The sequence below is a fragment of the Corvus brachyrhynchos genome, unplaced genomic scaffold (assembly GCF_000691975.1).
Source record: "Corvus brachyrhynchos isolate BGI_N302 unplaced genomic scaffold, ASM69197v1 scaffold239, whole genome shotgun sequence".
Lineage (NCBI taxonomy): Eukaryota > Metazoa > Chordata > Aves > Passeriformes > Corvidae > Corvus > Corvus brachyrhynchos.
The window spans coordinates 3915694-3930879 of NW_008246057.1; the positions used below are offsets into that span (position 1 = coordinate 3915694).

The window sequence follows — 15186 nt, forward strand, 5'->3', positions numbered from 1 at the left end:
TCGTTGTTGATCAGCATAAACACATGGCAAACATCTGATTGAAACCAGGCTGGTTGCACTCAGGGCAAGATCAGGCCTGTCACTGAAGTTGCTGTGTCCCCACAAGTGCTTGGTTTCCCTGCCTATCTTCAGTTAGCCTTGCACAGCAAACCATTCAAGGTTAGCATCACCTCTTGCCAAAAAACCCTGCAATTACGACCTTAGCAGTCACCATACTTTCTTGAAAATTGTATCTGTCTTTCTGAAGGGGAATGGGAAGTTGCTCTGGGTTGCAGTCAGGTCTGATCTGTATTTTCTACAATATCTGCACAAAGAAGTGGAAACAGATGGCGAAAGGGATGGGAACAACTTGATTATGGGGAGTCATGCACTGGTACCAGCATCTGCAGTAGCTTCAGGCCACCACCTGCAAAAACTGGGAAGTCTAACTCTTGATTAAAAAGAACCAGCCATGGAATGAGGGCTGCTCAGGCAGCTGCTCACAGTGGGTTTGTATGCAGCAGGGGGAAAAACATATTTATTTTTATTTGAACTTCCTATTATGTGGTTTTTGGCAACTGCTCAAATGGGTTTATTATAGTTACAAGTGTGAGAACAGAGCTGCTAGAGGCACAACTTTTTGCCACTGACATTATTTCTTTTGATGTGAAATCAGCCCATCTTAGCCCACACAACCAAAGCACTTTTTCTCGAGTCAAGGCAAGTCCAGAACTCAGTGATTCATTCACTGCTGCAGCACAGGGGGCCCCAAGACAGGCACCATCACTGTCAGGAATGCAGCACAGGTATCTGAAGATAAATGCATTGTAAGGAGGAAAACTAGAGTTTTAGAGAATGCTTTTCAACTAATTCTGTAGCACCAGTTGTTTCCCCACACATTCACCATTGGTACTTCACAAAATGAAATTTCTAAGTAATTTTCTTCTTTTTATAGTAACTTTATACAGAATTGGACCTACTGATTTCCCATTCTCATATGGTGCTTCTCACTCTTTTTTGTCTCATTACTTCCCACTAACTTGAGTCTTTTATGGCAGCTTCTCATTGTTACTTATATTTACCACATAAGGACAGCATATTGACTGTGGCCAGTTACCTCAATATGTTTGCACCATTAGACACAAGGATCTGACACAAGGATACACCACCCTGAGGATTAACTGGAATAGCAGTTGCTGTTTGTAATGCTCCCGGTTAACTCCAACTCTTACACAGTCAGAATAAACTGAGTATAAACAACTTTGTGAACTTACCCAATGTAAGCTTGTGCAACAAACAGCAACTCACTTCCTGAACTGTTTCACTATTGGGGAAACTTTTCATCATTTCCACTATAACATTGTAGCAGCGAACATTTCCAGACATAAGCACTTCAACATTGCTGGCTAAAGAAAGAAACAGAAACAAAAATGGCTTCTTAAGAGAAAGGGGAAAAAAGAAGTTGACTGGATTCTAGTTCAGACTTTAGTTAAACAGATTTTAGAAAACTGTGACTATATTTGAGTTTTTGCGTTGCACTTCAAAGGTGGCTTTATTTCTTGGTATGGCCATAAAGGACATTAATGACTATGAACATTTGGAAATAATTCATTAAGTTCAAAGTTCAGATTAACATTTATGGTTCTCTTTCATTCTGTTTCAGGCCATGTAACAGAAACCTCCTCCCAAACCAATCTTAGGTAACTTTTTTCTTAAATGTGAACAAATTGTTTTATAAATACTAAATCAATCTTATAAATGGTGCTTCTAACATGACTGTGATCAAGAACACATTTCACAGTATTTCAGTAATATTCCTGGGGCATACAATTAAGAAACAATTTAGAAATTTTTTCTTATGAAATCTATTCTGTAGTAATTTATTTGATTCAATCATGTATTTCTGAGTTTTCCTTCTTTTTTTAGGGGGCAAGTTAGGAAGTTATTATTTTCATATGAATTAGATCTACAGTACACCTGTTGTGTACTGAGGGTACTGAAATTTTCATCTAACGTTCCTGCAATCTTTTGAAAGCCATTGCAAACCCTGTATTTCACAGAATCACAGAAGGTTTATGTTGGAAGGCAGGGCTAAAAGGTCACTGTGTCCAACCCACGTGTTCAAGCAGGGCTGCCTAGAGCAGGTTGTCCAGATGGCTTCTGAGTATTTCCAAGGATAGAAACTTCACAGCCCCTCCAAGGAAACTGTGCCAGTGCCTGGTCACTCTCACCCTGTTTACTGTTTATTACTCAGGCCAGATACAGAAACCAACAGGACAATCACATGAGCCCATCTGAAGACAGAATGCATCCTTTCCTACTGAGGACAGAGTGATCCCATCCACAGTAATTTCAGGCAAAACAGCATCATGGTAGCTAAAACACAGTGTGTGAAAGCATCCTTGTAGTATTTCTATCCAGGGTATGAGACAGAATATGAACCCAAGAAATCTTGGCCAAAATCCTGGCCCAAATGAATGAAAGGGAGTCCTGTCACTGACTCCAAGGGAGTTAGCATTACTCTGCTGAGGTCTATAAATTTTCTTAATTGTTCTTTCAACAGCTTGGCTTCCCTGGATACAACGTAAGATAAATATTCACAACTGTATTATTAAAGATAATTAGCCTTTTTTAAAGAGCAGCAAATCTTCAAAATAATACATCTCTAAATATTAAATAATGATAACCTACCAGATGAAAAAGCAAGCTCTGAGTGGGAAGCATTTCTAAAGCACTCTGTTTGATAGTGAAGGAAGGTACCTTTCACAACGCTTTAACATGACAGCCATTTATCATGTCATTCTCAACTGAAAACACACATTCCACAAGACAGTATTGTATCACTTCACAGTAAGTTACGATTTCAAAGGTGATACTTATGAGTATAGTGAAACAGCCAGAAGATTCCAAAAGTGATCATTACAAAGAAAGCACAATGAACTGCATGTTGAAATCCTGCAAAATCCAAGCAATGGCACATCTGCAGGGATCACCGTTTCCCAGAACAAGTTAGAGAAAAAGAGGTGGAACAGATCAAATTTAATCTTAACCACCAAAACTTTGTCACCTAAGTTCTCTCAACAATTGATGAAGAGATCTGAGCACTCTGTATGGTGATTCATCCCAACTGTAACAGGAACCTGGTTTAGGGTTAGGTAAGTTTCTTCTTGAGGTGACTGTTTCTCCCTACTAAACAGAGGACAAGACCGGCTGGCTCCCTATGCCTGCCATTTAGATGGGTTAACACTCTGTGATCCATCACTCCACTTTGGAGGACAGTCAGCAGCAAAGCATTTTTCTCGTGCCACAAATACTACTGAGATTTAAGAGTGCTTGTACAGCACTGGAATAAACATCCTACAGTTTCTTATGTGAGCCACAACAAAGTCTAAATATGTATTAATGAAAGAAGGCATAGTGAGGTACTCATTTGGAATAGAGACTTGAACTTCAGGGTATAGGGAGACATTTTACTACTGGATAAGTTACAGTGTGTACTCACACTGAATTATCTTCTTTATGCTGGCCTTAAAGGAATATATTTTGTTGAGTTCTTGAGGGATGTCACAATCCAAGAGTATGAATACTGGCTTTGCACATTCATGTTTTTCTGTCTGTTTTCAATTTTTCATATTAGAAATTAGAGTATTAAATACCTACTTTAGAGCAGGTCTTTTTCATGCCTTTCTCTTGTTGCAATTCCTTGGTTATAAAGGATTTCCCACTTCATGTAAGTATTTACTGTTTTGAAAAGCACTTAAAATCCAGTATCCTCTTCCCTAGAAAACAGCAGTAACTTCTGGGCTAGGGTAAAATTATTTCTGACTCAAGGAATACTAAACTTCTTAAACATAAACTAGAACAGCAAGAAGTTTGAGAAACAGGAACTAGATAGCTTGGAGTCTGATGAAATGTGGGACACACAAGTCTAGTTCTTGTTTATTGGGCATACATGGGGCCAGCATGGTTCCTACAGAGCCAGACAGGATGTATGAGCAAGACTTTGTAAGTAAACACTTTTGCAGGAGGTACAACATTATGCACCTCATGAAAGACATGAATAGCAGAACCCTGCTCTATGCTTCCCAAAATTTTATCAGCAGGAAGCTGATAAAAAGCTACCTCTGTGTCAACAAGATCAAATTGCTGTCAACAAATTGATACAAAACATCAAACACATTTCTCAGGATCTGGTTTTGTGTAGAACAGGGACTGCTGTTATCAGAAGACAAGAGATAACAAAAACATTTTCTTCCAGTCTTACTGCACAACACCTGAGGACACTGTAAGACTACCACATGCACAGTTCTACCAATGCTTGCCATTGCAGACACCACTAAATGACTACTGTGGGTGTCTGATATCTTTTACCCAGGCCTGGCCACTGAGTTTATATGGGCAATTTTCCCTTTGTGGAATAGACTTTGCCAAGAATATTCTTAACCTGCTACCCAAACTCATTGAAGATTTATTTAGTCAATAAATGTATCTTACTTTTCAAGTATTAAAAGATGACAGGGCAGGGTCTTGAACTTCAGTCTACAAAACTATGATAAAGCATCTTTGTTACTGCTTACTCCAAGAGGAAGAAAGTATTTTTCTGTTATTCAGGAGAGATTTCTGCATTAAGGGTTAAATTAAAAAAAAAATCCCATTAAAAATTAAAAGTATTTCCCTGTTGCTGCCCATTCCGAGCTTCCCTTCCCACTCCCCAAGACAAGCCAGGACTTGCCCCTGCCATGTGCTCTGAACTCCTCTGTTCCAAGCGCGGGCAAAACCAAATGTAACTCAGACTCTTCAGCAGTGTCTGATTGGCCGGTCACCCCAGGTCCGCCCCCAGTCCTCCCCTTTCCCCTTCTCCGAATAAAAGAAGGGCCCAAGAGGGGGCCCACGCTCTTTGGCTTTGCACTCCTTCTGCGAACATCTGTGTGCTTCTGTTTCCATTTCAAAGCTTCTAATTGTGGGAATTAGGCAAGCTGAAAGCTACGTTTCTCCCTCTTTGCTTCTGCTGGTGGTATCAGCTTTGCAGTTACCATTTGCCGCTTTTGGAGCTACAGAAATGCTGGATTGCCCGTGCTACCTCTCTAGGCTGCCCGAGGCTTTCTAAGGCATTGAACTACTAGCCTAGCCGGTAAAAGTGCTGTGAGTATCTCCACATTTCCCAAAGAAAACAGGAAGGTGATTTGTCTGGCAACTCCCAACCAGTTCTCAATGATTTTTTGCAATCACATAAAGATTACTTTTCACAATCACAGAAAGTGTGAGCTGATGCACACTGTGGGAGAAAAGGAATTGAAAATAACTTCTAATAATACACTTACTTGGACCAGCTAAGGAATGTAATGAATAAAGTGCAGGAAGAATCACCTCTTCTTTCTCTGGAAACTCTTTAAATACTTTCAGTATGATCATATGATCTTTGCTTTCAACAAATTCAGTCAGCTGCTCTTCTGGAACTAAATTGAAAGGCAAGAGATACAGTATGTTTTGAGGAAATAATTCTTATCCTGGTATATCATGAGAAAAGACAACTGTTTTTATCAAGTTTCATTATATTTATTTTCTACGTTTCACAGAAAGTAAAGTATTCTCCGTACACATCATCTTTCATGAGTATGGCTTTTTTAACTAAAAACTGAGCTACTTTATAAACACATTTTTCTAGCTTGCACTTTATGTAATTGAGTTTTGACTTTCAAATGCTACCTTGTGAATCAGTATTTTAAAAGTCTTTTAGCCTTTTTCACAGAATAAAATTTAGATAACCCAAACCAAGACAGTATATAAGCTAGGGAAAAGTTAAGCATACAGTGAAGAAAAAAAAAAAAATGGAATGCCATTTTGCATACTCAGTGATGTTATTTAATTTTTCTTCCTTTTTTTTTTTTTTTTAATAATGGACTTTTTTCCATAAAGCCATGCTTTCGTAATATCTTACCTTAATGGCTTAAGGTTTTTCCATTCCTGGCCCCTGTTATTCATACTGACATAACTGTGTGGCTGTGCAATGAACCAGATATGGGAACTGACCCAGGATGAGAAAGAGCACCTTTTAAATTTCACAAGCAGAATCATTTTCTGAATCTGGCTCAAGATAAGGCTAGGCAAATGTCCACATAACAATAACTGACAAGGTGACTCAGAAGCAGAAAAAAGGAGGCAGGAGCAATCTAGGAACTTGTCACATCGGTGCTGCCATCAAGAAGAAGGTATGCAGGTCTGTACCGGCAGCCAGATCTGTGAAAATCTGGCACTTATAAACAACATGCACAGAAAATGTAAGAAGTTCAGACTTTTGTGGAGACTGAAGAGAAAATACAGCAGGGCGAAAGTATTTAGGGACAGGAAGAGGGGAAGGAACAGAGAAGATAATTCCAAGTACACATGTGGGAGAAAGACTTAAAAAAGCCAGTATAAAATGGTGCTGAAAAGAACCAATCTGAAGAACTGGAGACTATCTTAGAAGCAAAGGAGTACAGCAGAGTGATAGCATTTCTCAATATTTATTTTGAATCAAGAAACTCAATTCAAAGCCAGAGGGCTACAACATGGAGACTTCTGGCCATGACATGCACAGTTCCTGAGATGTCTGCAAAAATTCAATATATGGTGACTTCATTTTTCAGAATAAATGGGAATATTGTATGGATATATGATCACTTTTTAGTATTGTCAGAGTAAAGAGCAGAATCAAATATTTTTCTGAAGTACAAACATTTTGCTTGATTTTAGAACTGTTCACATTCCTAAAATGTACCGGTCTTTAAATACACAATCCTGTTTTTGAGAATTAAAATCAAATGCCACTATTCTTTCTTCCAGTTACTGACCAATGTTAAATCCCATCTTTCCAGTTAACTCTGGAGTTAGAAATTAAGGGACATTTTGATTTTTTAAAAGATGTCATATTCATTGTTCTAATTTAGAAAATTTGTGATATTGCTTGGAAAGTCTGTTTTGTGCCAGCTCATTTAAAGAACAGACAATACACAAATCAATCTGGAATGCAAAAATTCATTTATTGCATTTAAATAAATATCTGCCATCCCTCCCAACCTATACCTTTTTCTAATGCAATAAACTACAAGATTAAATACCTTTCTCAAAAAGTTTGTGTAATGCTTTACATCCATGCTGCTGGATCTCTTCATTTTTAGGGAAGGTGTGCATGGCATTAAATACCAAGGAAAACACATCCACCTCTTCTTCCAAGAGCAGGAAAGCAATTATGTCTGAACAGCAGAAGAGATTACATGTTGCACTGATTATTTCTCAACATTTTCATTGAAACACTGTAAAATCCAAAATTCTTTAATACTGCCCTTAAAATTTACTCTGACAGTTCAAATCCAGCTTTGTATAACCCATGGCAAAATTCTCTCTTAAGGTAGCATTTCACAATAGAACTGATGTTCTAAAACTTTACTGCTAAAAGACAGCTCATACCTACCTGGGAAAAAAGGTGCAAAATAGTACTCTTATTATTTTGTATACAAATACAAATGACAAGTGACTTCACAGAGTAAAACAGAGAGAAAAATCCAGTCTGCCATGTACAGCCACACATTTTATATGAGTTCTGTGTTTTAAAGGTTTAGACGAAATAGGAAAGTAAAGCACACAATACCTGACGTGAGGAGTAGATTTAATGCTTTTAGTCCTATTACTGAAAGATTTATATTTCCTTTGTGGACTGTAAGCATTTTAAGAATCTGCCTAAAAATTAAAAACAAAAAAAAAAAGGGAAAAAAGAGTTATAGCTAAAGAAATATTGACACAACGTCTTATCAAACATTTACTTTGAAAACAAAAGTAGTTACAGAAATTAGCAAAACCTTAAAAAGCTCTCAATTAATTTTTTAAAAACCTTTTATTTCAGTTTATGTTTTTTCAAGTCACCAATGAAGTAATATTGGAATTTTAACTACAATCATACTTCATTAAAATACTGATGTATAATTTATCCAATTTACTTTCGTTTTTAGTTAGTTATGTGAATTAATTCTGCAGAGTCATTCAGGAGGTGGTTCCTCTCCAGAGCACCGGGCTGTGGAATGTGGACAGCACAGCACTGCTCTGCTTGCTGCAAGAGCTCAGTTACACTGAACAATCAAGTGTTTGGTGGAAGAGAAGTAGCAGTTTCCCAGCTGAAAAACTTGAACAGCATCTTGATGAACTCTACCCTAAGTTTCAGTCATACAGCATTTACATGATGCTGGACAAATCACTAAAAAGAAACAGTTCCTTGCACACTCCTTGCTTTCTGTATGTCTGTTCTGACTTGTTAAACAGAGAGAGCCAAACAATGCCAAGTACTGCAAAATCCAGGTCATGTATCAAATTAGGCACCTAAAAATCGGTAGATACTTTTAACATATTTTACTCAAACTACTATCTGTAAAGCAGTGACTAAAAATCTGTAACACCTCTTTAAAAAAAAAAATTAAAGCATTGATTTCACACTGAATGAAGCATATCTCAAGGGGGGGGTGGAACTGTAATTAAAAACTAAATTAAAATGCATAGACTTACACACAAAAAAAACCAAATAAAGAAACTTTTTTTTTAAACTTTTTATTATTTTAGAGAGCTGGACTCTGCCATTTTAATAATCCTCAAATGTGAATCCTTGCATATATAATATCCAATAAAACTGGATTGTGCAGTAGTTTGTGATAAATTAGTTGATATTCTTGACCTGTCTTGAAAAACATAAGCAGCACTTGAAGTCATCCAAATTTCATACCCCAGCTCTGGCAATGATGTTTTTTGCCTTGCTAAAGTCTAAATTTGTAAGCTGGAATGAATGTATCACTGTTTTCCATTCATACTATGATGCTTCTAGTTTCTCTCTCCTCTGTTATAGCACTGGTGTTGTAGCTATGATGACCAAAGTAGACATGAGAGGCAAAATCTGATAGGAGTAATAACATCCTTTACCTTTAGAAAATTCCCTCCCATATACCCTCCCATTTCAAATATAACATGAAGAAGGATGTAAAACTTTCTAAACCTCTTCTGCTGTAGGAGAGCTTAACATAAGAGATTACAAAACATCTCGTGAAGTCTCTTTAAGCTTGTAGAAAGAATGCAAATACACTGAAGGAAATTCTCTCTCTCTTCACACTGATAGCGACTATTTAATTATTTACCACACTGTCAAGAACACCTGAATCAAAGGCAACCTACCACTTGTAAACATGACTGCAGCATAGTCAAGTTGGGTCATAGCTGAGAGACAAATGAAATAAATGCTTTTTCTATATTCAGATTCCTATTCTCCTAAAATAGTTACACACACAAAAGGGAAAATCTCTTGCAAAAAAAAATGAACTTTTCTTCTCTATTGTAACTGTTTCCTGCCTTCCTGTAAACAGCAAGTATTCATTATGGTGTTGATTCACTGCTATTCTCGTCCACTTCATGCACAAGGAACATGAGATATAATTTAGCTGGCTTGCTCTGCCTTTGGCACTGACAGAAACGCCTGAGCCCACTCCCCCACTAAGAATAAATCTCTCCACAGCAAGGAAAACTATCAACATGTCAGACAGGGATACACAGTTGGCTAAAATATTGGTACTGAGAAGGAATCATGTACAGCAACGCTATCATCAGATCCTTAGTGAAGTTTGAGTTTGAAAGGGATGCTTTGTTAATTGCACACACTGCGTGGGCGCTGAGGAGGCTGTGGGAAAGATCAGCCCCAGAAAGTAATTCTTCTGGGACCTGAGAATGAACAGCAGTATCTCCAGCTCTCAGAACAACTTTCAGTCAATTAACAAGCTTTTAAGCTGCCAGAGAAATGGTAACTATCATGTGCAGCTCAGTTTTTTCTTGCTCATGAAAAGCAACCCAAATTACTTTTGCTTTCCAACAAAAACCACCAACATATCTTTCAAAGGAGTTCATTCCCCTACTGACCATGTATTCTAGCCACTATAAAACAAATAAACAAACCCCCACAAAATCAAAATGCATCTTCATGCTATCTTTCAACAGCAACCTTTCCAAGGAAGGGTGTGGTGAGGACTATGGAGGCAGATTCACTAGGTTACAAGGCTGTGCTTGTTGCTGTCATTATCAGCCCTGAAGGCAGCAATCTGTCCAAGAGAGAGAACACCAAACCAACCCCTATAAGCATCGACCCTACATCTACAACTAGCATTTGTTACTGGGCAACTATTCAGCCAACCTATATGGGTGTTCATCCCATCTAACCACAGACATCCAGAAAACACTTCTTTCGGCTTCCTTTGACAGCTGATGGAGAAGAGCTGAGCAAGCCCAAGCCACAATTTGCTCCACTTACTAAAAAGATAGAACAAACCATCCCTTCTGAAGGCAATTGTAAATACTTACTTTTAAGATAATAATAAGAGGTGTGACAAAATCTCTTCTTCTTGATTTACACTACTTTAGGCTTGTGGATATAATTCCTCACATTTGAAAGAAAACACATAAACATCCAGGTAATACTGCATCTGTCAAAAAGGTTACTTGTCTTCTTTTTTTTAATGTGTAGTGGAATTTCCTATATTTCAGTTTGGGCCCCTTGCTTCTCATCCTGTCACTGAGTGCCCCTAAGAAAGGCCTGGCTCAATCTCCTTTACTTTCTGCACCAGGTATTTATATACACAGATAAGATCCTTGTTCATGTGAGTGTCAGATTCTGAAGGCTGAAAAAATCCACAAAAAAACGGATGTAATAACTTTATATATTCTATTGCATATATAGGCTACCAAAATTACCAAGCTTTCTGGCAGACTCTTTGCATACAAAATACTTACTGGTGAACACCCAGTACTTCCCAGTCCTTCCCAACATCCTTAGGAGCTATGTTTTGTAGAGTACTTGGGCAAATTTCTATTAATTTACAAAGAAGTGACCAGCCCATCTGTAAAACAAAAATGCAGCTATTTTAGAATAGATATTCTGCTTGGAACTTCAACATTGTCCTCTGATCCTTGGCTTTTGCAAGACAGCTGTTCTGTTACCTAGCTAAATCAGTATGGGAGAATTAATTAACACACGACAAATGGAAATGAAAAGTTAAAAGATGGAAGCAAAACACATGCTATTGATTCTGAATGCAGTGCTTGCAGGAACACATCACTCTAAATCTGCTTCAGCATTGCTTGAGGATAAAGGGCACACAGTTAAACGAGATGCGGACAGACAGAAACATATGCTGTGATCCATAATATGTCATCACTGGCCAGGGAAACCCCCTGCACTATTACAGGTAGTTCAGCCTTATTGAAAAATGTGTGTTTTCATAAGAACTTGCCATTTAATTGAAAATTTTAAGGATAAAGTATAGGTTTTTAAAGGTGTTCAATGTTTTAAATGGGGATGAGATACGTAAACAATTACCACACATTTCATATTTTTGCCATCAACCCTCAGTACCGTGTGCTTTCAATATGTAACAAAGGCAGTGCAAGTTTTGAGATCATAAGGAGTGAAAGACAACTAAACCAAATGTATTTGTTCTTAATAACTACCTGTTCTATCCTATGCAAATTCTTTGACTTTCAAACATCTGTAAATAATGCCAAAACCTAAAAATATTCCTCTTTGATCTTCTGTGTTGAAGAAATCTGGTCTCTTACAAATGTTTACAGGCTGATATGATTGAATAGGCTGCAGTGAGGAAGCAGTAAGCAAAATCTATACAAAGAAATAACCAATGAAAGAAAATCCCTCTGTATTGAAAGAAAATAGTGAACTGTGAAATGTCAAGTCAAGATGATGCAGATTCTACAAAAAGGAATTATGAAAAGGCATATGAGTTTCCTTGAGCGTATAAGTAAATAAAAAGGTGGAAGCAGGCCTGTGTGCTTTAAGAATAGAGTCAAGACAGAAGACAATATGTCACAAAGACTCTATGCATAACTGGATCACTTTTTTACAGAAGAGTTATGTAAAGCAAAGAGGTCAAGATGGGACAGCCAAAACCAGGAATGTAAATGGCTACCTCCAAAGAGTTTAACAGCAAAGTTCATATAAAGTGCATGATCCCTAAACCTGCAATCAGTATGACTAGAGACATGGAATTACAAGTCTGGTAGTGTAGAGTCACCCACAGAACAGCATAAGCTTGAATCTAGACAGCTCTCCTGACAGCACTGTAAAACGTGCAAAAAGCGATGTAGCTCCCTGGGGACTGGAATTCTACTTTTGTTTTTCACATACTTGGTTGCAGTGTGAGCATAGCCCATATCTGCAGTACTTTTGTTTCTGTTTCAGTTTAGATTTGCTGAGCCAAATGTTTTAAGCCAATTACAACCTTAATGTCTGCAGATTGAGCTTGGCCATGAGCCAGTTTCCATGCACTTGTCTTCCTTGGATAGCAAGCTGCCTTGCCCTGCATGAGACTACAAATCATTTACTATGGACATTCCGGCTGGTCTGTGTAACTGAGTCCTAACTAAGTGTAGGTACAATGAATAGTCTTAGCAGCCATCAGTCCTCTCCAAGATGAGGATATGTCATTCCCTAATTTTCCATATTCCAAGCAAAATAGGGTTTATCAGGGTAATTTCAAAAACATTGTAGAGGTGACTATTAATTGATAAGCTGTTTATTCCTTAGAAAAGATTTTATTTTAGAAGTCACACTTTATAAGAACACCTTAACTGCTTTTATAAAATTTAGAATCTGATGAAAACTTGCTTAATGACTTTAGAAAATTCCTTTCTGTATTAACTGTTTCTGATGAATTTTATATTCCCAATAAACATTCTTATTTGGATTGTTAGGACTCCCAAGTATTGACAAACATTTATCAGAACTGTGGATCCAGAGAAGACCAATGGAAACATCTGATCTGCTGATATGTGGCCTATTTTACAATATTAAAATCACAACCTGGGGTAACAGAGAGCTTATCAGCTGTTTAATAATTATGTAAGAAACCAAGGGTCTTTTAAATAACAGAAATCCTAAAGGCTACAGGGAAGGGAAATAAAGCAAACAAAGATGTCCTTATAAACACTCAAACAGGCCGCTACATACAGAAACAGTTGGTAGCAGCACTGAAACTCATTTTTAAATCAGACCCTTTTCGTTTCTAGCATGTAATTAATTTATATTACATTAGGTCACACCATCTACGTGAGACAATAAAGCTCTGCTGACTGCTCTTTACTCAAGTGCACTCATATTTTGCTCTAGAGTTTCTAAGCTCCTCCAGTCATTGCCAGAGTAAATGCAGAAAACTACCCTATTTACTTAAAGACACATATTTTACTTTCAGGAACTACTGGCTTTCCACACCAGTACCTTCCTACTTCTGAAGGAGCTTGCAGGGTTTATGCCTGCAGTCTGACTTGCAATATTGATCTAGTAGGCAAATTTACCCTGTACAAGTCAGTGGAACAACAACATAATGTGATGTTTTGTAACCAGTTAAGGAGGGGAGGTAAAGAAAGTTCTCACTTCAGGTATGTCTCTGTGTTTATTCTCTTATGTCAATTTTTTTACAATACCAAAAGTAAAAGGAAATTGACTAATTACTTATTCAATAAAAAATCATTAATACTGCAAAGAGACTGCACTGAAATCAGGATCTCATTACTTCACTACTTCTGTAAAGTGAGAATTGTTTATTCACAAAGACTACAAACAAATAACAGTGAATGAAGCAAAAAGACAGAGCTGTACTTACATAGTGTGAATGTTTGTTAACATCTGAACTGAATGTGAAAGAAGAGCTGCCCAAGACATTTTATAGGGAATGGGATTTGAGCTTTGCACTGGCTGTGAATTTCCCACTGCAACACAATATAGTAATGCAAAGGAGGTCCAGGACTTCTAAAGTGAAACACTGTATGACTGCAAATGCAGGCAGGCAGAAAATTAAAACTAATTTTAAAATTTGGAATTAGAGTAAGGTATTTTAATAGAGTTACAATGAAAATTAATCACTATCTTCTGTATGCAATTCAGAGTCTTGTGCTATCATTTCATACCTATTTCTTGTTGTGATTGATGTTTTACTTGCAAGTTTAAACTTCTGAGCAAAGGTTTTATAAACTCTTATTTATGTAATATGCTTTCTCTTGAAAATAACTGTTGATTAATCTTCCTGTATTTCTTAACAACCTGACAATTGAATAGTAAAATAAGTAAAACCTTAAGATACTGCACAAATATTTAGTCTTCAAAGAAAACCTGAGATCATTGTTATTTCAGATTAATCACTACAGAAGTACAGTTTCATACTTAATCTGAATTTTGGGCTTTTGACCTCTAGCTAAGGTCTAGTACACAGAAAAACCCCCAAAACGAAAACTTTTAAAATACATTATTATTTAAGAGGCATTTGCAATATAATACATGTTTTGCCTTCTAGTTGAATTGAAAAAAACCCCAAAACATGCAAAAAATATTGTAACTATATAAATGGGCTTAATAATTAAAAAAAAAAATCAAGTGATTTTCACAGAAATCTGGAGCTTATGAACATCCTCTATACACATCATAGTCAGAAATTTAATATATGCCTGCCAGGAAGGAGCTGTTTCGTATGACAAGTCTGGCAGCTGTACCATAACTACAAAATCAAATTGTGCAAGCGCCACACCTAGTCCAAATGGGCCAATGCTAAATTACAGGAGCAGGCAGGCAGAACCTTAAATTGCAGAACCTACTCTTAGCTAAAATATTCCCCCCTGCCTTTAAAAAACTGTGCTAGCACAACTCTCAAGAAAATCATGCTTTTCGGAAGTTTGTCTGACCATAGCAAAATTCAATATGGACACATCAAAATTATATAAGATAACATTACCGGTAATTTAGAACTCTACATTACACAGTATTCACATTGCCTTATTTCTATTTTCTATTTCGCCTCCTTCTCCCGGTAAAAACAGACACAGCCAGTGGCGTCTGCAGTAAGTTGGAACGCTTGGTCCCTTTAAACGCCAGCGGTGACAGCGCCCTTCTACAGATCAGAGCACTTCATGAAGCGGCCCAGGAGACAGACAGCAAGTTAAGGAGGAATCAACAAGCCGAACAAGAACTTTATCCCGGAAAGGGCCGCGCGCTCGCTCATCCCGCGGAGCGCAGCCGGAGCGGGGGAAGCGGCCCCGGCCCCCGCCCTGCCCGACCCCTGACCTGCTGCACGCCCGCCGCTCCCGGGTACAGATCCACCACCAGCAGCAGGGGCACGTGGACATTTTTGCCGCTGGAGAACCGGG

At 37.7% G+C, this 15186-nt stretch overlaps 1 protein-coding gene across 1 annotated transcript in view; it reads right to left on the bottom strand.

Moving 5' to 3' along the window:
* The window catches only part of LRRK2 (leucine rich repeat kinase 2), a 64416-nt gene extending 49236 nt beyond the window's left edge, over positions 1-15180 (bottom strand). Inside the window, 6 exon segments of the mRNA XM_017745925.1 lie at positions 1254-1385; positions 5301-5435; positions 7077-7211; positions 7607-7695; positions 10771-10877; positions 15104-15180. Coding sequence (XP_017601414.1) covers positions 1254-1385; positions 5301-5435; positions 7077-7211; positions 7607-7695; positions 10771-10877 — 598 coding nt within the window. The 5' untranslated portion in view covers positions 15104-15180.
* Positions 15181-15186: the final 6 nt, after the last annotated feature.